The following is a 27,108-nucleotide window of genomic DNA, read 5'->3' as shown; positions in this document are numbered from 1 at the left end:
CCCTCTCCATTGCCTCATCAAAAAACTCAGTCAAGTTAACAAAACTGTATTGGCTTTTCTTAATTAATGCACATTCGTTCAAGGGACTCAAAATTTTGTTCTGGATTATTATTTCTAAAAGATTTCCCACCTGCAAAGTTAAACTGACTGGTCTGTAGTTGTTAAGTTTCACCTTCCACCCTTTTTTGAACAAGAGCGCAACATTTATAATTCTCTAGTCTTGTGGTGGCACCCCTGTTCCTAAAGAGGATTGGAAGATTATGGACTGTGCCTCTGCAGTTTCCTCCCTTACTTCCTTTAGGACCCTTCAATACATTCCATTTGCTCATGGTGATGCATCAACTTCAAGTTACTTTTACTTGATTAGAACATATGGGATCCTGAGGGGTCTTGATAGGGTGGATGTGGAAAGGATGTTTCCTCTTGTGGAAGAATCTGGAACTAGGGGTCACTGTTTAAAAATGAAGGGTCGCCCATTTGGGATGGAGATGAGGAAAAATTTTTTCTCAGGGGATGGTGAATCTTTGGAACTCTCTTCTTCAAAAGGCAGAGTCTTTGAACATTTTCAAGGCAGAGCTAGATAGATTTTTGATAAGCAAGGGTGTGAAAGATGATCAGGGGTAAGTGGGAATGTGGAGTTAAGGTTACAATCAGATCAGCCATGATCAAATTGAATGGTAGAGCAGGCATGAGGGGCTGAGTGGCCTACTCCTGCTCCTAATTTGAATGTTCATATGTTAAGTAGAACCAGCCTTTCTAATACAGTGCGACTCATTGGCAAAACAAGTGTCAATAGACTCTCTGATAAAAAATGTTAATTTAAAAAACTTTTTAATAAAACGAGGGCTACAAACACTCCTCTATTCTTGTTAGTTTGAATCAGTGGTTTCATTCATTTTATGAAGCAATAAAGGCCTGAACTACATCATATTACTTAAGACATAGTGGCTGTGCAGGAGTACAAGCTGGCAAATACACAAATTCTAAAAGGGAACTAGCTAACCAATATTTGGAGTACACAATTTAAATCTTCAGAAAACTCTTCAGGAGATTATCCCTTCCCCAAAGGCACTATATTTTCAAAGGTATCAGCATTCTTCTGGTTCCTTCAGCATCTGCCAAGATTGAATGTAAATAGCAAGCATTCATGGGATGGGCCATGTCAGCACAGAGAACATCACAAGTAGGCCCAATCCAAGATGTGCACAGATACATACTTTCCAGCAGGGATTACTGAATGGCAATCAGTCCAAGTTAGGATCAACTAAGAGAACACAAACCTGGGGCCTCCAGTTTATTAGAATAATGCTATATTGGACAATTTCCTTACTTTCTAGATGCAGCATTTTTAGCATTTGTTCAGTAGTAAGATAGCTACATCTCTGTAAAGTTTTTTTTGGCAAAATATGACCACAAAGCAAGTTCAACTTTGATCTCTCAGCTTTATAATCACAGGTTACATAAACTGATGGCTTAGTTATAGTGGTTTATTTATTTCCAGAATTCTATATCATGACAAGGTTCTGTGTTGTAATTCTTGTCATCACCCAAATACACAGTACAAAATACAAACATGTGCAAGAGAGTTATTGTAGAAAAAAACTAATGCATGGTATAAGGAAATAAAACACTGGTTTGAAGGAATCCTTTTTGTCAATTTCTCCACTTATTGGTTATAATATTTTGCTACGATGAATTAGGACTTGATTCATAAATTATGGGATACATTGGTTTCACTTTCTCAAATAATTGATGTTGCCAGTGCTTCAGAAAATGCTCAAGCAAAATAAATACTTGGATCCATAATTTACAAACTATGTCTTTAGTAGTGTTACACGTAATCAAGTATTAGCTGCAGGTAAAAAATTGTTTTCTTTACTTTAAGCAAACCATTATAAACCAACATGTAAACATCATGGTAAACTGTACATTAAATATAGTGGTTTAAAATTGTCATGCTCATCATAGTGGATTTCCTTGCTTGCCCATTCTCAGCTTAATTCCACATCTTCCTTTGGAGGTGGTTCAAGGTAAATGGGGGTAACTGATGCAGGTTTCTTTGACCTAACATAAAGTAAATGGAAAAATATTTAATTTCTCAATTTTCAACAGAACACTTGCTATTATGCTGCTTGCTTTATTCTGTCAAAAGTTTGAATCTTTCCTGAATGATTAAATGCAACAGAATTTATCCTTTCTCCTTGAATGTTGCTTACTTTTCCATTTAGCATTAAAATCTGCCTGATCATAATTTTTTTAAATAAGCAAGATGCCACAGAAAGAGTTGCATAAAGTACTCACTTCATTATGAGTGACTGATGGGGGTGAAGGGAATTCAATACTTACGAATAAGGAGAGGAAGGTGCACCCACAACAAGCAAGTGGTTCTTCTTTCTGAATAGTCGCCACATGCCTTTGTGGTTACCTCGGACATCCAGATCCCAGATATGTAGGCACTTGAAATAAAATAGCAATTTTTTTTAAGAACAATTAAGGACAGAAGTCATTAGATCCAGTAGTCTGACAAAATCATTTAATCACAGAATTTTAATGGCACAGGAGGCCATTTGGCCCATCGTGTTTCCACCGGCTCCTCAAATAAGCATTATGGCCCAGTTCCATTGCCCTGCCTTTTCCCCGTACTCTGCATGTTACTTGAATAGAAATAATCATCCAATGCCCTCTTGAATGCCTCGATTGAACCTGCCTCCACCACACTTCCAGGCAGTGCATTCCAGCCCCGAGCCACTCGTCGTGTGAAAATGTTTTTTCTCTTGACACATTTGCTTCTTTTACAAATCACTTTAAATCTGTGCTTGTTCTTGATCCTTTTACAAGCAGGAACAGCTTCTCCCTATCTACTCTGCCCCCTCATGATTTTGAGCATCTCTATCAAATCTCTTCTTTGCCTTCTTCTCTCCAAGAACAACAGTCCCAACCTCTCCAATCTATCTCTGTAACTGCAATTTCTCATTCCTGGAATCGTTAAAATATCTCTATTTAATATCATGGCTGATTCAATTTTGACATTTAAAGTTTTTTTCTATTGCTTGCTTGTAGAGAGCTAGTGTGTGAGAAAGAGAAGGTGGGAGCTCTGGTATAGCAACTTTCACAACTCGAGCCTTTACAGTACTTTCATCATGCTGATGCACCATCATAATGTAAACAAATGCAGCCAATCTGTGCACAGCAAGATCTCACAAATGGCAATGAGATAGGTAAGCAGCTTTAATAATGTTTGGTGCAGAAAAAATGTCACCATGAGAACATTTCTGCTCTTCAAATAGTGTCGTGGGATCTTTTAGATCAACTGACAGGGCTGCAATTTTATGTTTCATCCAAAAAAAAATGGCACTTTAGTTAGTGCAGCATTCTCTCAGTAGAGTACTGATTGGAGCAAATTTCTTGGGAGGCAGTGAGTCGAGAAAACAACTTGTATCCACAACAGAATCCCTGAATTTGGCCTAACAATCCAATTTCAGGACTTGTTAAGTACAAGAAGCAAACTCCCTGGCATTCACTGGGGAATCAAAGTGGGGTGCAGTTTAGCTGCAAAAAGATACTATAAAGGTGCTTTTTCATGACTGGATTATAGATGATGGGAGATACATGGATCTCATTCCATCAGTTGCATTCTATTATAAAAACATACTTATGATTGAGAACCTGATGGCATCATAAACTCAAAACTACACTTATAAAATGTGCTACCAGATTATAGGGAGCCAGCCACATTTCCACTTATGAAAACATTTGAACTTGGGATAGGGGCAGTGCTGACATTCACTGACCATCCGTAATTGCTCCAAGAAGATGGTGGATCTTTTTACTTGAACGACTGCTGTCTTATGGTGATGATGTTCTTATGATGGTGTTAATTAGGAAATTCAGGGTTTTGACCCAGCAGTAATCCGCATCCAATTCAGCATGATGTATGATTTGCAACGGGAACAGAAAATATATAGTGTTGCCATTCATGTTAGAACTTGCAGGGCTAGGAGGTGCTAGTATAACAAATAAGGTGCCACGTACTATAACATTGAAAATAATGGTTAGCTCTTCCGAAGCAGGAAAATAATATGCACCAGGATTAAACACCCTTCCTGTTCATGTGTTGACGAGAGCGGTATGCTGTGACCCAACTAGTGTCTTATACAGCCCTAGCATAACTTCCCTGCTCTTATATGGTACAATTTTAAAGGGACTACAGGAACAGCGACACCTAAAGATATCATAGAAAATTTACGACACAGAAGTAGGCCATTTGACCCATCATGTCTGTGCTGATCGACGAAGAGCTAAACACTTTAGTCCCACCTTCCTGCACTAGGTCTGTAGTCCTGCAAGTCACTGCTCTTCAAGCAGACATGCAAATACTTTTTAAGTGTGGTGAGAGTTTCTGCCTCTACCACCCTTTCAGGCAGTGAATTCTAGAACCCTATCACCCTCTGGGTGAAAAAATTTCACTTCATCTCCCCTCTAATCCTTTGACCAATTACTTTAAATCTATGCCTCCTGCTTTTTGGCCCCATGCTAAGATAAACAGGTTTATTCCATCTAAGCCCTTCAATTTTATACACCTCAAATAACATCTCCTCTGTTTCAAGGAGAACAACCCCAGACTATCCACCCTTTCTTCAGAGCTAAAATGTTTCAGACTTTCTCTGCACCTTGTTGAATGCAATCACATCTTTCCTGTAATGTGGTGACCAGAGTTGTATGCAATACTCAAGCTGTGGTCTAAATAATATTATTCTAGCATAACCTCCCTGCTCTTATATTCTATGCCTTGGCTAAAAAAGGAAAGTATGCCATACACCTTCTTAACTTGTCCTGTCCTGCTACTTTACGGATCTATGGACATATACTCCAAGGTTCCCCTGTTCCTCCACACTGCTCAGTATCCTCCCAATTGTATTCCCTTACTTTGCTAAACCTCCCAAAATAGATTACCTCACACTTCTGTGGATTGACTTTCATTGTCCCCTTTTCTGCCCAACTGACCAGACCATCTAGAACTTCCTGTAGGCTAAAGATTTCCGCCTCATCGTCAACCACATGGCCAATGTTTGTATCAGCTGTAAATTTCTTAATCATTCAACCCTACATTTGAGTCTAAATCATTAATATAAACTACAAAAAGCAAGGGACTGAATACAGAGCCCTGCAGAACCCCATTGGTCACAGCCTTCCAGTCGCAAAAAAAAAAAAACAATTACCCTTTGCTTCCTGCCACTGAGCAAATTTTGGATCCAATTTGTCATTCTCCCTTGGCTCCCAAGAACTTATATGTTTTTGGCCAGCCTGACATGTGGGACCACAACCACTGTACTGCACTAATCAACCTTGCTTATCACCTCCTGAAAAATTCAATCAAGTTTGTCAGGCATAACATTTCCTTAACAATGCATGCTGACTTTCCGTGATTAAGCTAAACTTGTCTAAATGAAGGTTAATACTGTCCCTCAGAATTGATTCCAATAATTTGCCCTTAACCAAAGTTAAACTAATTGGCCTATAATTACTGGGGATTATCCCTTCCTCCCTTTTACTTTTAAACAGTGGCATTTGCAATCCTCGATTCTAGGAGCACAAGCACACAAATCTTTGAAAGTGGCAGTTCAAAGTGAGAAAGCATAAGGGATCCTTCACTTTATTAATAGTGCAATAGAACATAAGAGCAAGGAAGCTTACTAAAGCTTTATAAAACAGTGGTTAGGCCTCAGCTGAAGTAGTGTGTTTAATTCTGGGCACCAAGCTTTAGGAAGGATGGCAAAGCTTGGATAGGGTGCAGAGGGGATTTACTAGAATGGTAACAACAAGGAGGGATTTCAGTTCTCCTCAGAAAGGAAAAAGCTTAAGAGAAAATTTGATAGGTGTGTTCAATATCATGAATAAGTTTGATAGAGTAAATAAAAGAGAAACTGGTTCCAGTAACCAGAAATTAAAGAACCAGAGGCAACACGAAGAATAATTAATAATGCATTGCCTGAAAGGATGTTGGAAGCAGATTTAACAGTAATTTACAAGAGGGAGTTGAATAAAAACTTGAAGGTAAGATTACATGGCTATGGGGAAAGAGTGGAGGAGTGAGACTAATTGAAAAAAATTTGAAAGAGCTATCCAGAGACACAATGGGCAGAATGGCCCCATTCTGTGTTTTATAATCCTACAATTCAAAAAACATCTTAAACTTGAATAAGAAGCTTCCCTTCATTGCTGAGTAGTAAAAAACAGACTTAGAGTTAGTTTTACTGAATAGAAGCAGGATCAAGCATAGGATGGGTACTGAGCCATTGCAGTATTACCCCATAAAAATCAATGGTATCAATAAAGCCAGTAGAAGTAGCCTGTGACAGAATTAAGCATTGCACTTAGATTAAGGTATGAAGATTTTTTGTCTGGTTGGTTGCTTGAAATCAATAACGCCTCCCCAGAAAAGAGTCAGCTGTCTTGAATTGGTCCATTAGAATATACAGCCTTAACAGAGCTTTGATTCACATTCCAATGAATATGGTGATCAGTAAGATTTAAACCGAAGGTACTTCATAGGTTCATCATTACTTAACCTGCGATATGCCTAACATTCCATCAGCTGCATATCAGGAGATTCTGCCAAGAACTTGGGGCATCTTCCTCAATTTCTTGCAGTGATATTGTGGACTTTTGTTGACAAGCGTCAAAATAAAACTTCTAAATTATTATTAATATTGTTTACTCTTCCACATCACCCACTTCATCCTGTTATTCATGCTGGGACTCCACCCTGATGAAGAAAATTCAGCTGGCAGTCAGCTACATTTTTTCAAAAGTGTACTTTCCATGCTTACCTTAGCTAACTGTGTCCATGTTGTAAAGTCAGCCTCCTGTTCCATTCTAATATACATAATGTAGATTTTTCCTTCAGTGTCTGGAATAAAACTATCTTCACAGGGGTTTTTGCTGTGGTCTAGAACCTTGGCTTCACTGTAGGAATAATAACCAATTATTGCAGTAATCTGGATGGTCTGCAGAAACAGAGAAACATTGTATGCAAGGGTAACTAATTTTATTTAGTTGCCTATTACAGGACAGATTGACCAATACCATCTTCTGGGGTAAGAAGTCTTTTTCTGCTTAATAATGACACTGTTTTCCTCCCTTGGTGCACCATTCATTTTTCCAGCCAGGAATGTTTAAGAAAAAAAAAATCACCACAATACATTAGCTGAAGAACCTGCACTCTTGTTGGCTACAGGGACTCAGCAGAAAACTTGATCAGAAACAAAAGGAAAGATAAGAATCAGGAAGATTGTGGATTCATCAAGTGTAAAACTGCCTTACCTTATCAGTTTGTGAATTTCAGTCTCATAGGCATCCTTTTTCAGACTGCAAAAAGATGTTAAATTTGAGTCCACGAGTACATCAAAGATATTTTACCAAACATTCAAACTGAAAGATTATAGAATCAATATAAAAGCTATGAGCAGTTTGAGAACTAAAACTCAGTTTAAAAGAAAATTAAACACAAAGGTTAGTTAGTAAGATTCATCAAAAATACACACAGAGTACCCATCACATATGGGAAATGAGGGGGAAAACAAAGAGCGAGAGATAGATTAAAGTATTACACATACCTGTCCACATTTTTGAGTTGTACGTTTGGAACAGTGTTAAGCTTGTGCTTCTTAAAGTAGGCTTCCTTCAACAAAAAGTTAGAATTTTTAAGATCAGTATGTTCTATTTGTTACGTTAATTCTGAACTGCCCAAATTTTGTTTCAGGGCTACTGGTCCAAACGAACACAAAACATGGCTTATTTAATCCTTAACCATCCCCAATTTCATCAAGGAATAATTAATTACTCCCATTAAGCATTCCCCTACAGTTATGCCAAGCTAATTTTAAAAACCCTAAACAACGAATGAAGTGGTTACTGATTTTAAAAACTATATTGTTAAGAGTATGCATTTGTGCAAAAGGCAACAGACCAGGAAGCTCGCAGTTTTTAATCAGCTGCTGCATCAATAGCAACAGAATAATTGGCCTGATTGCTTCTCAGGTCTCCTGTCAGAGCAGTTTCACATTAACAACACAAAAACAGAATTACCTGGAAAAACTCAGCAGGTCTGGCAGCGTCGGCGGAGAAGAGTTGACGTTTCGAGTCCTCCTGTTGAAGGGTCATGAGGACTTGAAACGTCAACTCTTTTCTTCTCCGCCGATGCTGCCAGACCTGCTGAGTTTTTCCAGGTAATTCTGTTTTTGTTTTGGATTTCCAGCATCCGCAGTTTTTTGTTTTTAATCTCACTTTCACATTAATCCAATTACAAACAAAAACTTAACTATTACTCACATGAAAATATCCATTCATATTCAGTCCAACAATGCCAAAATGATAAGATCGTGACACATCAGGGATAATACACTCTCGACCTTTTCTTTGTTCAGGCATTCTCACCCACATGTCCCAGTCCCAAAGCTGTAAAGAAGTCATAAATGAAGATTAAAGCTTTTGTTCAATTAAAGTATGAAGACAGCTAGCAATAGTTTTATTTGGTCCTCATTTCCAGGTGTCTCTGTGCCAAATAAAACAGCTGAGTTACAATGGTGTACAGGCAAGCTCCCCTAGCCCTTTTTCAATGCCAATCAAATTTTATTATCCACAATAAGGAAACATTTGCAATTATAAGCTCCTCAGTTATTGTGTTTGGAAAATGAAGAACGTGAATTCACAAGTCATCATAGAGTGGTATGCCTATTACCATAACTGAAGCTCTGAAAAAGTTATGTCTAAAGTTCACCATTTATACTGGCGCTAAATTATTGACAGTCAAGTTGGGTTCCAAACAAAAAAGACACTTATCTGTAATACATGAATAGGGTACAATGGTCAAGGACATTTTAAAAATACAATAAGCACTGGGTAGTTACAAAACTGCAGTTAATTGAGGAAATGTGTAAAATATTACCCATCTAATCATTCAGCCTAGAAAGTACAGTTGGTAATACTTGCAGGTGCATTTTTAATTTGCTCTTGAGATTGGTGACTGTGACAAGACTCTGAAATGGTGCTGGGCCTTTTCCTTATAGGATTGCAGTCCTTGTGGTGATGAAAAATATAGTGTTAGGTGGGAAATTCAGGCTATTCATTCAGCGACAATAAGGAAATGATGATCTGTCCAAATCAGGGCAGTGCATGACTTGAGAGATGAAGAAGTTTCGATAACAATTTTGCTTTGCTCTTAAAATGGCACAAGTTGCATCAAAGTAAGCTTGGTGAATTACTGTAGCACATTTTGTATGTCATATGTACTGCTAATACAGTGTGCAAGAGAACTCCGTTACACACTTCACTTGACCCCCATTGATGGAGCATCTTGGTCTTGGATGGTGATCAGAGTGTTAGATCAGGAAGTAAGCAGTTTATCATACAGTATCCAGTCTCTGCTATGTTCTTGTAGCTACTGTATTGATATGGCTGGCCCAACTAAATTTCTAGTCAATGATGAATCTCCAAGATATTAATGGTGGGGAACTCAGTGGTGAAGAAGTTTGGAACGTGTAATCTAGGAGGAAGTTTGAGATAGGGAGGAGCGAGATTACAACATGGTTTGAACACAAGAATGAGGATTGTTAATTTGAGACACTGGGGAACCAAGTCAACACAGACCTGGGGACATAGGATGAGCAGCAGAGTTTAAGCAGTAAAAAATACTTTCTAATAGTATTGATAATGGTTACGCAAGAAATTTATGTAATTAAAAAATATGTTGATGGAGCTACTGGGGGAAAAAAAAAGTGTTCTTCATTGATTTTCTCCAATTGTAATTAGGTTATTATGCTCTGACACGTGGCATTCATAGTATAACAATGCGCATGGTGTGGTGTCATTAGTGGCAGCTGTCCCCCATTAAAGAATAATGTCTACTCAGAGTCACAAGTTTCTGACATGTGACTGACCAGGCCGATTCTCGACACACAGATCTTTGAGCACATGGGGTAGGATGTCCTGTGAGGTGGTGGGGTTTGGAGTGCTGGATTTAGTTCTTTTTCTTTCCTTCTCTGTGTTATGACCACAGTCGACATTAATGCTGAACAAGCCAGATCTCAGGCTGAAATCTGCCTCGCCTGATTGTAATTTTTTTTTTGTATTGTAGAAACGAGGAGGGAAAGCTACTGAACACAAAAGCACAGGACTCCAGTGAAAAAATTTGAAGAACTAAAATGTTTAAGTTATTAAAAGAAAGAAAAAAGGTAAAACTTAGACACAAACAAGATAAAAGATACACGGTTAGATAAATCTTTCAAAAATAGCCCCCAAAATGCTTCATCAAAGGTACACAATAAAACTATCTTTTTGGCAACAACCCTTATAGATTCTTAACCATAGAATCCAGGAAATATTACCCGAATTGAGAAATTGCTTTCATTTTTAAACAAATTGCAATCTTTCTTCCCAGAACAACTCCATGCTGATGTGGTTTTTCCAAATGGAGATTTAAAACACTTAGGACAAATATTCTCCTGGTCTAAAACTGAGTTGCTTTCTTCAATAAATGATTTTCACAGCTAATCAGCAAACTCCAAAACACAGAAGTTGGCTTTCAGTAGGACTCCCCCCCCCCCCGGCCCCACAGCAACTACTACAGCTGAAGCCCTGTTTTCATGAAAACCTTTCACCCTTTCATCTTAGTTTTCTATTATCTTTAAATATTTCTTTGAACACTCAGGTTCCCAAATATCAAAATCTTTCTTGTTCCTATTTTAACTCTATTTCAGGTCAATAAAATTTGAAATGCCCGCTCCTGTTTACTAATAAATCTCCTGTAAAATGCAAATGTTATTTTATATCTTTGAGACTCCTTTGAAATGCAACAGCTACAAATCAATTCTGAAACTTGCCCCAAAACACTAATTTCAGAGCTATTCTGTCCTTGTAAGCTAGCACTCACCATAAGGCCTCATTACTAAATGCAAGAAGATAACACCTTTAATCTTTCATCCCTTAGATCCTACAAACAAATCTGACTCCAACAACCTTACCTTTGATTAACCCTGGACATATACAGACATGGCTCACCCTTACCTATACAGAATATTTATATAAACACAGAAATATAAAAATGTACACATATCATCACATCTGCACTGTTCTGCTTCATCATTAAGATGTTGTGACTCAAAATGTAAGGCAGCTTGATGGAAAATTTGTCACGAATTTGAGAAATTGGTAATAAACTCCTCCCAGAAATTAATGTCAAAACTGCTGCACTACAAGGAGAACTTCAGAGTCTCTTTGTCCTTTCCTGGAACGTTGGCCATTTGATAGTTGAGAAAACAGTTCCTGGTGGGAGAGACATTTGGCCAACCAGGCCGTGTCCAGTCCATTAAAGCTGGCTTTGCAGGAGTTTTGTCTAAATGCTTGTGGTGCTGGCTTCAAGAAGGACACTAGTGTTTGTTCGACGGTCCTCTCATTGAATCCGGAGGATGCAGTGCAGGCATTGCTGAAGGAATTTCTCTAATGCTTTTGTGTGTTGCTGATGCAGTGTCCAGGTCTCACTGCGATGTAGGAGTGAGACAACTGTTCTGTACACGAGTCTTGTTGACCTGCAGAGGTCTTTGTTGTTAAACACTTATTCCCGTAGTTTGTAGAAGCTTTAGCTGGAGCAGCTGATCCAGTATTAGATCTCGTCCTCGATGGTGGCCTTTGGAGAGAGATGACTGCAAAGGAATGGGAAGTGCTCAACATATTCCAGGTCTCTTCTTCGACATATATGTAAAGATGGAATAATTGGTTGACCAGGTGTGGATTGATATACAAGTTTTGTTTTGGCACGTTCCAGGACAGGCCAAGTTTCTTATATTCAAGAATTCAAGGCATCGAGAGTGGCTTGCAAATCTGGTGCAGAGTGGGTAACAACATCCAAAGATTGTAGAACATGTACGTCTATGGTGGTCAGTTTAGTTGTGGCATGGAGGCGACTGAGATTAAATAGTTTACCATCTATCTGGTATTTAATACTGATATCAGGGCCAGAATCTTATGGAGGCAATCATGATCTCAGCTGCCAGCTAGCGAGCCGGTGAGTGCCCCTTGTCACCACCTTCCAGGAAGGCCCACTGCATCATGTGCCACTCAGGCAGTTGACAGGCTAGTTGCCTGCCTTCCACCGGGGTCAAGGGCTCCACCAGCTGAAAGCTGCTAGGGTGGAGGCAGTGGCTTCTGCTAATATACCTACCCGAGGCCTAGCATTGCCGCTGGATCCTAGGCAGCTGATGGGGAGGGGGTTGTGGGGTGCAGAGGGTGGTCATGCAGTCAGTCGCCTGCAAAGGCAGGGGGATGGCTTTCAGCAGCGCCCTCCTTTCCTGATGCCAGATTCTCCCCTGCTCACCCACCCCAGGAGCCTGCAAGCAACCCCACATGTATCCACTCATCATGCTTCCTGCATGGCAAGGCCCCCACCTGCTGATAGGATAATATCAACAGCGGTGGGATGAGGCCCATAAGTGGGCATTAATTGGCCATTTAAGGGCCTCAATTGGTGTCAGAACGGTAAGGCCGCCAATGGGGTTTCCCGCCATGGACTTATTCGAGGTAAAGGCAGGAAGGTGGCAGGGTCCCCGCCTGCCAACCTCCTACCTTGACATTTTCCTTAGATTATTCTAGCAACAAAGGCCATGTCAGAGGTTCCTCTGTAGGGTCTAATGCCGCATTCTGTCACTGGGAGGATTTCCTCAACCACAGGAAGGAGGTGATTCAGGAGAATGTGAGTCAGGATTTTCCCTGCTATGGTTGTTTCCACAGCTTGATTTATCTTCCTTCTTGAAGGTAGTTACAATTTTCACATTCCTGAAGTCTGAGGGTGGGAGCAGGGGTGGGGCTTCTTTTTCCTCCCAAATCCATAAGATGAGTGTATGGAGTCTTGATAAAACAAAAGCCCACCAACACTGAAGACCTCTGTGGAATACCATCAGGCCTGCAGGCTTTGTTGTTTCTCATCTGTTTGATTGCTTATTGCAAGTCTCCCATCAATGGTGGTTCACCATGGATTGTACTACAGGGTACTGGGATAGGCTGTCCAAGCATGGTGTAATGTACACTGTCATTGAGCGTGTGCATTATTATCACTTTGGATAGCAATTGTTTTGAGTAGTCATCTCAGTGTATACTGCAATGCTTGCCCATGACATCAGTGTCAGGAGCATTCTGACTATGTCACCTTTGAGGGCTACCCTTCAGTCACAGTATAATGTATTGCAAATAGCAGAAAATTGATAATTTAACCCTGTACTTAATATTTATTCAAAACTGGCTGGAGTTATTAGATTCTTAAAAATATTTAAAGTTGTATCTATATTAAAAGCTTTGGGTGTCTGCAAGGCAATATATAACACCTGTTGTTTTTACCGAGGCTTCATATTCATGTTTAGAACACAACTTTATTAGACTGGTATGGCTTCTGATTCACCATGAACACTTCCACTGGAAATTTCAACAATTATACTTGCAACTGCCTTATAAGGCCTTATGAGACAGCACAATCCTTGTAGTCAACCATTCCCGGGTCAACTGTGCTCAATTGGTCAAGTATACAGGCAAAAGCCACAAGATTTGGCTCTGGAGTGCCACATGAAGCTCAAAGCTAATGTCAGCCAGAGCTCTTATGGCAGTGTGTGGCCTGCCTCCATCGTGGGGGCGCTAGCACAAGTGTGCTGGAAGGATGAGAGTGGGCAGATTGGCAATAGCATTTAACGGTGTTTTGAAGCACAAGCTGCGATTTGGGCTTTACAGGTCCTGTTAAAGCCCTCTCTTGATCACCCTCAGCTGAACACTCGTTCAGCTGCATGAGGGATCTCCATCCACCCACATAGCCCCACCGCTAGCACTATCTAAAAGGGGATCACCATGGCATTTCCAGGTGAGGTGCTTTTGACTTTCTTTTGCTGCTACAGAGCAAGTGGAAATGCTGTGTTGAGTTTATTGGAGGAGTTTGGGATTTTTTATGTTGAATTTACAAGGGCTGGACTTTGGCCAGGAGGCCAGAGGAATTACCTCTACCAAGCAGAATCCACTTGCCAAACAATCAGCATTCTTTCTGCATACAGTATAAATTGTTGTTTTCCCCTTTTTTGGTATTCTTGCTAAGTGTCCTGATGAGTGCAAGACAAAAAACTTCAACGTCTCTTTTTTCAGCTATAACCAGAGGCATCTGGGTGCCAAGGGATACTTGTTTGACACCTGGATCATGACTGCCTTCTACCAGCCGATGAAGTGTGGACAGTGCACCTACAATGGAAGCATGCAGCCAACAGCAACTTCGTGGAGCAAATAGTGACATTCTGAAGTACTGGTTCCACTGCCTGGACTGCTCAGGGGTAGTCCTCTAGTTTTTACTATGGAATGTCTCCAAGTTCATGGCGGTCTGCTGCAACCTCCACAACCAGAGTGCCATAAAGGCATCTCAATAGGAGGACAACGGCAGCATTGTGATCCCGGGGCCAGATATCGGCCCTAACTGAACTTTGCTCCCAAAAAGGCTTTAGATTCAATGGCACTAATTTCCCTCTCCCTACTTTCTAGATCACAAACTGGGTATAAACAACAGCCCACCGCTAGTGAGCAAGTTGATTATGTTTTTATTAGGTCATTACGGTTTCTCTTTAACTATTCATAAGCAATTATCTGTGAGATATCAGTTCTGAATTGAACAAAAATTAATCAACAGAGAAGATAATTAATGGTGTGACTGGAAGCTGCAGGAAGATGTCGACCGCTATGAATTTCAGCTCCAGGAGTTTCAGCCTCAGGCGGCTGGACAAGGGCTCCTTCCCTCGGGCCACCTGAGAGAATGTAAAGAATTTAAGGAGAAATTCATGAACTGCCTCCGTGAGAGTAAGCCTGATAATTCTCTGTGCAGAAAGCAATCAAACTAATACCTGGGGTGCAGAATGGAAAGGTAGCTGATGACAAAAGAGCCAATGAAGAAACTGGGATTCAAATGTCTCTTCGGCAGTAATGCAGCAAAAAACATAACAGAGGAAAAGCATGTTGCATCTACAAACTGAACAAGAGGCCATTGATGGACTTATTTTCCTATTGAATCTGTATATATTGTAAAAGAAATTATATTTTTGTGCAATAAAATGTGGAATATATGCTGAAATAAAAGGAAGTGCTGCAGATAAAATTCCAGTGCGTAGATAGTCTTTGATTGAAAACCCATTTAATAGCCCAATCTCTGAGGAGCAGCCTTAATCATAAAACAAGAACTGAACAGAGGAAAAATTCCTTTCAACTGGGCTGGGTTCTATATTCTTTCTGCTCTGTGCCATATCTCATCCCCAAGTCAACAGGATTTGACTTTGTTCTTTGTTGTTTGATCAGTTACACTACTCAACAAATGGTTGCTAGGAAACATGTGTTAGCTTGAAGACAGATGTACTGCAGCTAATATCCCCTTCATTGTTTTTCTTACCTTGAAGATGAGGGATGTGGACAGAACTCTTCCAGTGCTTGTCATTGACATAGGCCAGATAATCATTAAAGAATTATGCAAAATCTCAAATACAACTGTTCATAGAAAACACTTCTAATTTAAGGGCTACAAGGGATTAAACTGCATGTAACACACCTTACCTTCTCTGGTGTTGGCCACTTTGGCTCCAGCTCATCTTTATAAAGGCTCTTCTTTAAAACCCAGCCAAGCCCTGGCATACTCTCCACTCGATAGAGCAGAGTAGTATCTTCTGCTGTGTGCTCATAACCCTAAGGTTTACAAAAAGTGAAACAAAATCATTAGAATACTATTATTCCTCATTTTCAACCATGGAGAGATGAGAGCAACATATAGTCAAGTAAGCAATATTGGCCTGGTACCTGCACAACTATTAAATCATATTTATAATCTGTACAACAACAAACAAAACAATATTTTAGCATGCTATCCAGTATGGGATTGAAATTACATGCATACTGATATGCTTCAAAACTGAGGTGGTTATGACCTTTTCCATTTCCTTTCCCAAAATATCTAAACTATCTTCTCAAACTTAGTTTGGTGTGGTCAGTTTGAAGAGGCGCGTCACCAGAATTGCTGACACGACTTGTAATGTTAGTAAGTGTTAAAATTGTAGGGTCTCCTGACCTTTCATCAATAATTTTCTCCTCCTTCCTCAAGAAGAAAAGTGGAAGCAACAAAGAACTGAAAGATGCTGGTAAGTTGGTTATTTTGGGCTGATCACTTTGCTGGTAAGGGTAACTGGTCAAACACTATTGGAAGCCTTTTCAAAATAGTTATAGGTTCTTAACAGAAACTCAATTAAACCTGTGTTCAGAACATTTGGCTGACCTATTTTGATAAAAAGTAACTGGTCGGTAGAATGTTGGAACAACACATTAAATCAGCAAAGTGCTGGACCATAAACTGACCAGAAGGGGAGTTGCATGGTCTTGATCCTCCACACACTAAGTACTCACCTCAGCCAAAAAAAACGCAGAATAGTATCACCTGGCTGTTCCTACATTATCTTATGATTAGTTCATTACAGCATTGATGTGTGAAAAGAGAGGAAACAGAGCAAATTGTACATTTGTCAGGAACAAGCAATCAAGGTATTCAAAATGTGCTGCCAAAGAGAATATGTGCCAAGGAGCAATCAAAAGCTTGATCAGATCTGGATTTCAAACAGGGTCTTAAAAGGATGAGAGGGAGGCAGAGAGATTTATGGGGGAATTCCAAAGCATGGGGTTAGGCATCCAAAGTCATACGCCCTAACAGTGGGGCAAAGAGGAATGGAAGGGATAAGACACACAAGGTACCAGAGATAGAGAAACTGAACATTTGGAAGGCCAGGGAAAGGGGAAGAGGAGTTATTGCACTGGAAAAAGTTACAGAGATAGAAAGGGGTAAGGGCATAAAGGGATGATTCTGAGAGTGTCAGACGGACGGATTAGGGGCAAAAGCAAGCAACACATAGGCAGTCTTTGGAAGGAGAGGATACGGGGGCAGAAGCTAAACATAAGGTCAAATAGGGAGCTAAGGAAAAGAACAGCATGGTTCCATCCAGGAAGGAGAATGGAGGAGGTGGCAAGGTTACACTTCCAATGTGGGGTGGGGGGTGGTCAAGGATAATGGCTTTGCTTTCCCAAAGCTAGTGGAAATTATCCAAGACCAAACGTTGAACAAGTGATCTGAAACCAGAGAGATAGTGGAGGGGTGAAAATGATAGTTCATGAGGTAGAGCTAAGCGTCAGTCTATTTGTGTTTGCAGATAATGTCACCAGGTGGCATTTAGACTAGGAAGAAGAAAGGGAATGATAATTCAATCCTTAGGGGGGGGGAAGCCTAATATGCAGAAGTGGAAGCATAAGGCATTGCTGGGGGTGCTCTGGCTAAAATTAGATAGGCAGAGTAGAATGAAGCTAGGACAGTCCCACAACAGAGATGAGAGGAGTTGAATGAGAATGGATTTTTCAACAGTGTCAAAGGCTGAAGAACAACTGAGGAGGAATGATGCACCAACTGCAATAGGGAACATCATTTGTAACTTCGATTAGAGCTGTTATGAGAGAGATGAGAATCTGAATGGTGATGTGATCTGAGAGGAGACATTGAAGGACTGGATAAGGGTAGACCAGTTGCAAGGAGAGGGATCGAGGCTGTGCTTTCATTTTTGAGAGAGCTGACGCTAGATGTTTTGGAGGAAAGTGGGAGAAGGGGAATAACTCCCGAGAAGAAGAAACCGTTTACAATTTTAACTAGCACAGAGGCCGAAAAAGGAAATTAGGCGGTCAGGAGATTAGTGGGAATTTGGTCAAAGGAGCAGGAAGAAGCTGTTATGGATGAGATTAGCTTTGAGTACTGCAAGAAGTGGGAGATAAGCTTGATAGGGTTTCAGATCTAGGATACAGTAGAAACTGGGGACCAGTGGGTGGAGTCATACCTAGAACAAAGGAAAAAGGCTGCAGCTGTTGGAAGTCAATCATCTCAGTTTCAGGGCATCACTGAAAGAGTTCCTCAGGGTGGTGTTCTAGGCCCAACCATCAATGCTGCTTCATCAATGACCTTCCTTCCATCAAAAGGTCAGAAGTGTAGATGTTTGCTGATGATTGCACAATGTTCAGCACCATTCGTGACTCCTCAGATACTGGAGCAGTCCATGTCCAAATGCAGCAAGACCTGGACAATATCCAGGCTGAAAAGTGCCAAGTAACATTCATGCCACACAAGTGCCAGGCAATGGCCATCTCCAACAAGAGAGAATCTACCCATCGCCCCATGACATTCAATGGCATTACCATTGCTGAATCCCCCACTATCAACATCCTGAGGGGTTACCATTGACCAGAAACTGAACTGGACTAGCCTTATAAACACTGTGGCTGAATGAGTGCAGCTTCAACAACACCAAGAAGCTTGACATCATCCAGGACAAAGCAGCCCACTTGATTAGCATCCCCATCCATAAACATTCACTCCCTCCACCACTTACGCACAGTGGCGGTAGTGTGTACCATTTATAAGATGCACTGCAGGAACTCACCAAGGTTCCTTAGACAGCACCTTCCAAACCCACAACCACTACCATCTAGAAGGACAGGGGCAGCAGATGCATGGGAACACCACCACCTGGAAGTTCCCCTCCAAGCCACACACCATTCTGACTTGGAAATATATCAGCATTCCTTCACTATTGTTGGGTCAAAATCCTGGAACTCCATCCCTAAACAGCACTGCGGGTGTAACTGCAGCAGTTCAAAAAGACAGCTCACCACCACCTTCACAACAGCAATTATGGATAAGCAATAAATGCTGGCCTAGACAGTGACACACATCCCATGAGTAAATAATAAAATGGGCTCTACCTTGATAACATTAAATAAATGAATTCCTTTCATTTATCAGTAGAGGAAAGGTTGGAGGGATAAGGGGAGGGGTTTAAGGAAGCAGTTAGTAATGGGAATTAATTAAAAAGCCTAAGGTTGAGTTTTGGCACGAGAGACGAGCCAGCTATAGCTTTTTCTTCTAATCAGGTCTCGAGAACACAAATAATTTATGCTAGCAACTGATTTACATATTCTGTCCAGATATTTACTTAATATCAGACTCACATGAAACATGGATGCCAATTCTATAGAGCTTGAAACAAAGCACTTAAACATAAAAAGATGGACTTGGAAACCCTCCGAAGATGTCGCTGCCTAAAGATTGCATGGCAATTGCCTGGTAAGTTCAAACTTCCATCGAGCAATTACTCTGCACTGGGAACCATTCGATAATGTGTTTTAAATGGCAAACTTCAGATGGTTCCGATCGTCTTACACTAACAATTAGCAGAAAAATTAGAAGAATTAAAACCACTTTTTACTTCTGGGTAGTTATAGTACTGACCACCACCCCACACCACCCTCACCCCCACCGTGAGCCCACCATATGACCCCCACCCCCACCAAACCACCACTCCCCTCCTCCCACAGGACTCCCCCAACCACACCCCTCGACACGCCACAGGATCCCCGAACTACACTCTCACTCTCTTGGCTATCCCCCCGAACCCCGGCTGCCCTCCCCAGCCCCCCAAGTATGCCCCACCCCCTCAATTGCTCTCCCCACCCCCTTGAATACACTTCTACCACCCTCACTCCGCAACTGGCAGCCCCCCAAACCCTAACTAAACCACCACCCTCCCAAGTAAATCCTGCCCCCGACTACCGCCCTGACCAACCCCCACCCCCTCCACACTGACCACTCCGGCACTGACAACATAAACCACAACCCCCCTACCACTGGCAACCCAACACCGCCTCCCCTGCAATCTCACCCACTTATTTTACGAACCTATCTTCTCCCTGGCTTCTCAAAGTGGCTGGACATGTAAACCTACCTGCTTTACAGCAGCCAGTGTTATTAAAAAAAAGGCAAGGCTTCCTCACCTCCGACTCAACTGCCCTCAACACAAGGCTTCAGGAACCTGCTGCACTGAGCCTTTCTCACATGGCCTGAGTTGGAAGGTCAGACGAGAAAGGTGCGGCTTCATTTTAGGATAAGTAACTAGGAGTAGAGTGGCAATCCAACTCTGATTGCCATGCCATGGAAGTTACAGCCCTGTTACACAAATGAGGGCCTTGGCAAACAAGAGCTTCATTTATCCTTGAGGAATTTTACATAATTTATACTCTCCTTTCTCTTTAGCACGTCACTTAAAAGCCTAATCTTCAATGGGAGTTAGCAAGAATCCATTGATTAGTCAACTGTGAGGAGCATAACAATCTGGCTTTGTTGCCTCCCAGCAACTACACAGAGAATTAGTTTGACTTTTCACTGGACAGCAATCAAGAGAGGGATAACGCCACTCTTTCCTAAAAGTACTTCATTAGCTGTAAAGCGCTTCCAGATGACTGGTAATTGTGAAAAGCGCTTTATAAGTGCAATTTTTTATTCCTTTTTTTTCCAAAGGTCAAATTGTAGTTTCCCCTGACCATGAAGATCACCCAGCAGGGGTCGAAGAGACCACCTTGGTCTGTATGGCTCAATGCCAGGCTAGATGTCAACCTCTTTGCATCACAAGCATGTTTGGGAATAAATCTGTTCTTCTTTTGATTCAAATGAACTTCACACCAGACAAACAATGTTAAATTTCAAAACTGCTATTAGCATCAAGAATTTGCATGTTAGCATATTAGCTACAAACGCAGAGCAAAAGCCCTTAACATTCCCCAAAATCCATATGTATCCATATGCCAGTTAAATTAAACTTGTCCAAATACAACTGCCCTACCTGATCATTCCAAGCAGATATGCAGTACAGACTTTCATCATCTTCAAGTAAGTGGATCGTCTGGCTGAGAAAACTAGCAAAAGAATATAATAGATTCAATAAGTGGGTACTTGGCTACCGATATAGGCAAGAATTTGACACATTGCAGCAAATATACAAAGTTAGTTACACATATGTAACATTTTCTGCTGCATAATTATTGGCTTGTGCCATGTATTCTGACCAGTTAAGCTCTGGGGTATTAAGCAATAAGAATTTGAAGAAGAGTATTTTGAAGAGAAAAAAATTAAGATCAAAAAGCACCAACTGTTCTACAATATTAATAAGTATAATCCAATTACTATAAATAAAGCAACGTTTTACAACACTTAGTTCAGCTCTCTTTAGCTGAAATAGAAGAAAAAAATGGCACTTTATATTCACCTGAAGAAGTCCACTGAAATATCTAAGTCTTCCTCCAGTACCACAGTAAACTTCGCATCCTAAACAGAAAACATCCCAAAAAAATAAAGATTTTAATTCATACAAAAATAAACTAATTATAAAAATACAAATGTTGAATGATGGAATATTTAAGATACATTTTATATTAATTTAACTATGTTTCAAAAAAAAAGTCAAATCTTGATCAGCATCCAGGAGCAAAAAGAATAATCAATTTGTGTCGTTGAGGGATGAATGTAAGATAAGACATTGGAAACATACCTAGAGATCTTTTATGCACACCTGAGGAGGGCAGACTTGATTCATCTAGGCTGAAGAAATTGGAAGGGAGATGGTACAATTCTTGGTGGAGAAGAGATAGACAGAGAGGTTTGGGGGAAGGGGGAGGGGGTTCTGGATAGTTCAAAAATTGCAAGAATAGGGCAATAATATTGGCAGATATTAACTATCCCATAAAGGTAATGTATGTGGTTAAAGAGGAAAATGTTGTTTTTTAAGAATTCATTCTGGAATACTTCCAAGATTAGTAGGATTCTAGCCAATCAAGGAACAAAGCATTAATATAAAGAAGAAGGGGAGTCAAAAGATAAAAACAAAAAACTGCGGATGCTGGAAATCCAAAACAAAAACAGAATTACCTGGAAAAACTCAGCAGCTCTGGCAGCATCAGCGGAGAAGAAAAGAGTTGACGTTTCAAGTCCTCATGACCCTTCAACAGAACTAGGTGAATCCAAGGAAGGGGTGAAATATAAGCTGGTAAAGGGGTGTGTGTGTGTGTGTGTGTGTGTGTGTGTGTGTGTGTGGGGGGGGGAGGGGGGGAGGGGGGCGAGAAGTGGAGGGGGGTGGTGTGGTTGTAGGGACAATCAAGCAGTGATAGAAGCAGATCATCAAAAGATGTCACAGACAAAAGAACACATAGGTGTTGAAGTTGGTGATGTATATCTAAACGAATGTGCTAATTAAGAATGGATAGTAGGGCACTCAAGGTATAGCTCTAGTGGGGGTGGGGGAAGCAGAAAAGATTTAAAAATATTTAAAAATAATGGAAATAGGAGGGAAAAGAAAAATCTATATAATTTATTGGAAAAAACAAAAAGGGGGAAGAAACAGAAAGGGGGTGGGGATGGAGGATGGAGGTCAGGACCTAAAGTTGCTGAATTCAATATTCAGTCCAGAAGGCTGTAAAGAGCCTGGCGCACTGACCTCTACCTCGCGGAGGCTGAGCGTCAACTCGCAGACACTTCCTCCTACCTCTCCCTGGACCATGACCTCACCACTGAACATCAAACCATTGTTTCCAGGACTGTCACTGACCTCATCTCCTCTGGGGATCTTCCTCCCACAGCTTCCAACCTGATAGTCGCCCAACCTCGGATGGCCCGCTTCTACCTCCTACCCACAATCCACAAACAGAACTGTCCCGGTAGACCGATCGCGTCAGCGTGCTCCTGCCCCACAGAACTCATTTCTCGTTATCTTGACTCCCTTCTCTGTCCCCTTGTCCAGTCCCTTCCTACCTACATCCGTGATTCCTCTCACACCTTACGTCACATCAACAATTTCCAGTTCCCTGGCCCCAACCGCTTCCTCTTCACCATGGATGTCCAATCCCTCTACACCTCCATCCCCCACCAGGATGGTCTGAGGGCTCTTAGCTTCTTCCTCAAACAGAGGCACGAACAATCCCCATCCACCACTACTCTCCTCCGTCTGGCTGAACTTGTTCTCATACTGAACAATTTCTCCTTCAACTCCTCTCACTTCCTCCAAACAAAAGGTGTGGCTATGGGTACGTGCATGGGCCCCAGCTATGCCTGTCTCTTTATGGGGTATGCGGAACATTCCTTGTTCCAGTCCTACTCCAGCCCCCTTCCACACCTCTTTCTCCGGTACATCGATGACTACTTCGGTGCTGCTTCATGCTCTCGTCGGGACTTGGAAAAATTTTATTATTTTGTTCCAATCTCCACCCCTCCATCATTTTCACATGGTCCATCTCTGACACTTCCCTTCCCTTCCTTGACCTGTCTGTCTCAATTTCTAGTGATAGACTGTCCACCAATATCCATTACAAGCCTACCGACTCCCACAGCTACCTCGACTACAGCTCCTCACATCCCGCTTCCTGTAAGGACTCCATCTCATTCTCTCAGTTCCTTCGCCTCCGTTCTGATGATGCTACCTTCAAAAACAGTTCCTCTGACATATCCTCCTTCTTCCTTAACCGAGATTTTCCACCCACAGTCGTTGACAGGGCCCTCACCGTGTCCGTCCCATCTCCCGCGCATCTGCCCTCACGCCTTCTCCTCCCTCCCAGAAACATGATAGGGTCCCCCCTTGTCCTCACTTATCACCCCACCAGCCTCCGCATTCAAAGGATCATCCTCCGCCATTTCCGCCAACTCCAGCATGATGCCACCACCAAACACATCTTCCCTTCACCCCCCCCTGTCGGCATTCCATAGGGATCGTTCCCTCTGGGACACCCTGGTCCACTCCTCCATTACCCCCTACTCCTCAACCCCCACTTATGGCACCACCCCATGCCCACGCAAAAGATGTAACACCTGCCCCTTCACTTCCTCTCTCCTCACCGTCCAAAGGCCCAAACACTCCTTTCAAGTGAAGCAGCATTTCACTTGCATTTCCCCCAACCTAGTCTACTGTATTTGTTGCTCCCAATGTGGTCTCCTCTACACTGGAGAGACCAAACGTAAACTGGGCGACCACTTTGCAGAACACCTGCGGTCTGTCCGCAAGAATGACCCACACCACCCTGTCGCTTGCCATTTTAACACTCCACCCTGCTCTCTTGCCCACATGTCTGTCCTTGGCTTGCTGCATTGTTCCAGTGAAGCCCAACGCAAACTGGAGGAACAACACCTCATCTTCCGACTAGGCACTTTACAGCCTTCCGGACTGAATATTGAATTCAACAACTTTAAGTCCTGACCTCCCTCCTCCATCCCCACCCCCTTTCTGTTTCTTCCCCCTTCCTTTTGTTTTTTCCAATAACTTATATAGATTTTTCTTTTCCCTCCTATTTCCTTTATTTTTAAATATTTTTAAATCTTTTCTGCTCCCCCCACCCCCACTAGAGCTATACCTTGAGTGCCCTACCATCCATTCTTAATTAATACATTCGTTTAGATATATATTACCAACTTCAACACCTATGTGTTCTTTTGTCTGTGACATCTTTTGATGATCTATCAATGCTTGATTGTCCCTACAACTACACCACCCCCCTCCACTTCTCTCTCACACACACACACACACACACATATACACACACACACACACACACACATATACACATATACACACACACACACACACACACACACACACACACACACACACACACACACACACACACACACACACCTTTACCAGCTTATATTTCACCCCTTCCTTGGATTCACCTAGTTCTGTTGAAGGGTCATGAGGACTCAAAACGTCAACTCTTTTCTTCTCCGCCGATGCTGCCAGACCTGCTGAGTTTTTCCAGGTAATTCTGTTTTTGTTTAAGAAGGGGAGTCATATTGATTTGAAACGTTAACTTTGTTTATTTCTTCGCAAATGCTGCCTGATCTACTAAGTATTTCCAGCACTGTCTGTTTTTATTAAGGAACAAAGCATTGCTTAATTTAGTTCTGGAAAATAAGTAGGAAAAACAAAAGATTAGAGCAGGAGAACAATTGAAAAGGTGGCCAACACATAGTTAGGTTCAGTACAAATCATATGAAAAAAGACCGTTAAGGATAAGAACCCAGGACTATAAAATGGAAAATTTCGAGAGACACAATCAAATTAGATGCAGACCTAACAATGGATCAATGTATAGTGCATGAAGAAATGTATTAGCATTGCTAAAGGGGTGGTTGACAAACAGGAAACAAATTTATAGTGATGGGTGTTGCCCAAACTGGAGAAACTCGAAATTCACATCCCAGGAGTCAGTACTGGGTTCTTTTGTTCTCAGTACCTGTATATAATGTTGACCGAATTGGGTAGAAAGAATAAAGTCTCAATTTGCTGATGACTCAGAAGTATGGGTTTGGCAAATAGTGATGAGGGCTAAAATTATCAGAAAGATAAGACAGGTTAGCAGAGCAGGTAATTAGGCAGAAAATATAATTTCATGTGGACAAGTGTGAGATGATCAGTTTAAGAGGAAAAATAAGGAATGGAGTATACACTTGATTGAAAAATACTGAACAGTTTGGATCAGCAGAGCCACCTGATGGCTCAAATATATAATTTGCTGAAAGCTCTTTTGCAGGGAGACAAAACTATTAAAGAGGCTAGAAGAATTTTGGCTCTATAAATAAGGACACAGTTTACGCAGAAAGAAATAATTATAAGTTTGTACTAAACGTTATGCCACAGTTAAGAGTATAGTGTTGACATTTGGGCCACTATTATAGAAAGGCTATCAGAGCATAGAGAGCACACAGCACAGATGGGAAGCTATGGTAATGAGTTGAGCTCGAAAGAGTGTGACTATTTCCACTGGGGCATTGAAAGACAAGAGATATAGTTTTTAAAATTAAGTGTTTTAATAGATTGGATTAAAAAAAGACAGTCTCGGAATTCAGTAATGAAAGGTCATCAATTTAAAAATAGGAAAAGCGAGGACAGGGACTAGGAGATTTTATCTTTATTGCAGTGAGTTGATGGAGCATGGTATGCCTCAGAGTTGAGGCAGCAGCCACTTCATGTTTTAAAGGAAAATTAGATAAATACTTCCTGCAGAAAAATATACAGGACTCTCCAAAGTGAACAGTACAGTGGGATTACTCTCGATAAAAGCAAATACTGCGGATGCTGGAAATCTGAAACAGAAACAAAAATAGCTGGAAAAACTCAGCAGGTCTGACAGCATCTGCAGAGAGGAACAGGTCTGACAGCATCTGCAGAGAGGAACACAGTTAACGTTTCGAGTCCATATGACTCTTCATCAGAACTAAAGAAATATAGAAACGTGGTGAAATATAAGCTGGTTGAGGAGGTGGGACAGGTAGAGCTGGATAGGGGGCCAGTGATAGTTGGAGGCAAAGAAGAGATTGCCAAAGATGTCATAGACAAAAGGACAAAGGGTTGTTGACGGTGGTGATGTTATCTAAGGAATGTGCTAATGGTGACATTAAGGTAGAAAACAGGACAAGTGACAGATGGCCCGAGTGGGGTGGGGGGGGGAAGGAACAAAATGGGCTAAAAGGTGGAGATAAAACGATAGATTGAAATAATTTTAAAAATGGGTGGGGAAAGAAAAATATATTTTAAAAATGATAAATTATTGGAAAAAGGGGGATCGGAAAGGGGGTGGGGATGGAGGAGAGAGTTCATGATCTGAAGTTGTTGAACTCAATGTTAAGTCCGGAAGGCTGGAGAGTGCCTAGTTGGAAGATGAGGTGCTGTTCCTCCAGTTTGCATTGAGCTTCACTGGAACATTGCAGCAGGCCAAGGATGGACATGTGGGCTTGAGAGCAGGGCGGTGTGTTGAAATGGCAAGCGACAGGGAGGTCTAGGTCACGCTTGCAGACAAACCGAAGGTGTTCCGCAAAGCGGTCACCCAGTCTGTGTTTGGTCTCTCCAATGTAGAGGAGACTGCATTGGGAGCAGCGAATGCAGTAGACTAAATTGAGGGAAGTGCAAGTGAAGCGCTCCTTCACTTGAAAGGAGTGTTTGGGCCCTTAGACGGTGAGGAGGGGGGAAGTAAAGGGGCAGGTGTTACACATTTTGCGGTTGCAAAGGAAGGTGGCGTGGGAGAGGGTTGAGGTATAGGGGGTGATGGAGGAGTGGACCAGGGTGTCCCGGAGGGAACAATCCCTGCGGAATGTCGCCGGGGGGGTGAAGGGAAGACAAAAACAGAATTACCTGGAAAAACTCAGCAGGTCTGGCA

At 41.5% G+C, this 27,108-nt stretch overlaps 1 protein-coding gene across 2 annotated transcripts in view; it reads right to left on the bottom strand.

Moving 5' to 3' along the window:
• Positions 1–1,428: 1,428 nt before the first annotated feature.
• pomgnt1 (protein O-linked mannose N-acetylglucosaminyltransferase 1 (beta 1,2-)) overlaps positions 1,429–27,108 on the bottom strand; it is a 61,347-nt gene continuing 35,667 nt past the window's right edge. For both annotated transcript variants that reach the window (XM_041208855.1, XM_041208856.1), the window contains 9 exons: positions 21,180–21,238; positions 20,757–20,829; positions 15,616–15,744; positions 8,332–8,457; positions 7,617–7,681; positions 7,324–7,368; positions 6,831–6,966; positions 2,347–2,456; positions 1,429–2,064 (listed from right to left, as the gene is read on the bottom strand). In XM_041208855.1, coding sequence (XP_041064789.1) covers positions 1,992–2,064; positions 2,347–2,456; positions 6,831–6,966; positions 7,324–7,368; positions 7,617–7,681; positions 8,332–8,457; positions 15,616–15,744; positions 20,757–20,829; positions 21,180–21,238 — 816 coding nt within the window. In that variant the 3' untranslated portion in view covers positions 1,429–1,991. The remainder of the gene's footprint in view (positions 2,065–2,346; positions 2,457–6,830; positions 6,967–7,323; positions 7,369–7,616; positions 7,682–8,331; positions 8,458–15,615; positions 15,745–20,756; positions 20,830–21,179; positions 21,239–27,108) is intronic.

This window comes from Carcharodon carcharias, chromosome 16, assembly GCF_017639515.1.
Source record: "Carcharodon carcharias isolate sCarCar2 chromosome 16, sCarCar2.pri, whole genome shotgun sequence".
In the NCBI taxonomy this organism is placed as follows: domain Eukaryota; kingdom Metazoa; phylum Chordata; class Chondrichthyes; order Lamniformes; family Lamnidae; genus Carcharodon; species Carcharodon carcharias.
Note: the sequence above shows the minus strand (reverse complement) of the source record. Positions and strands in the feature narration are given on the sequence as shown.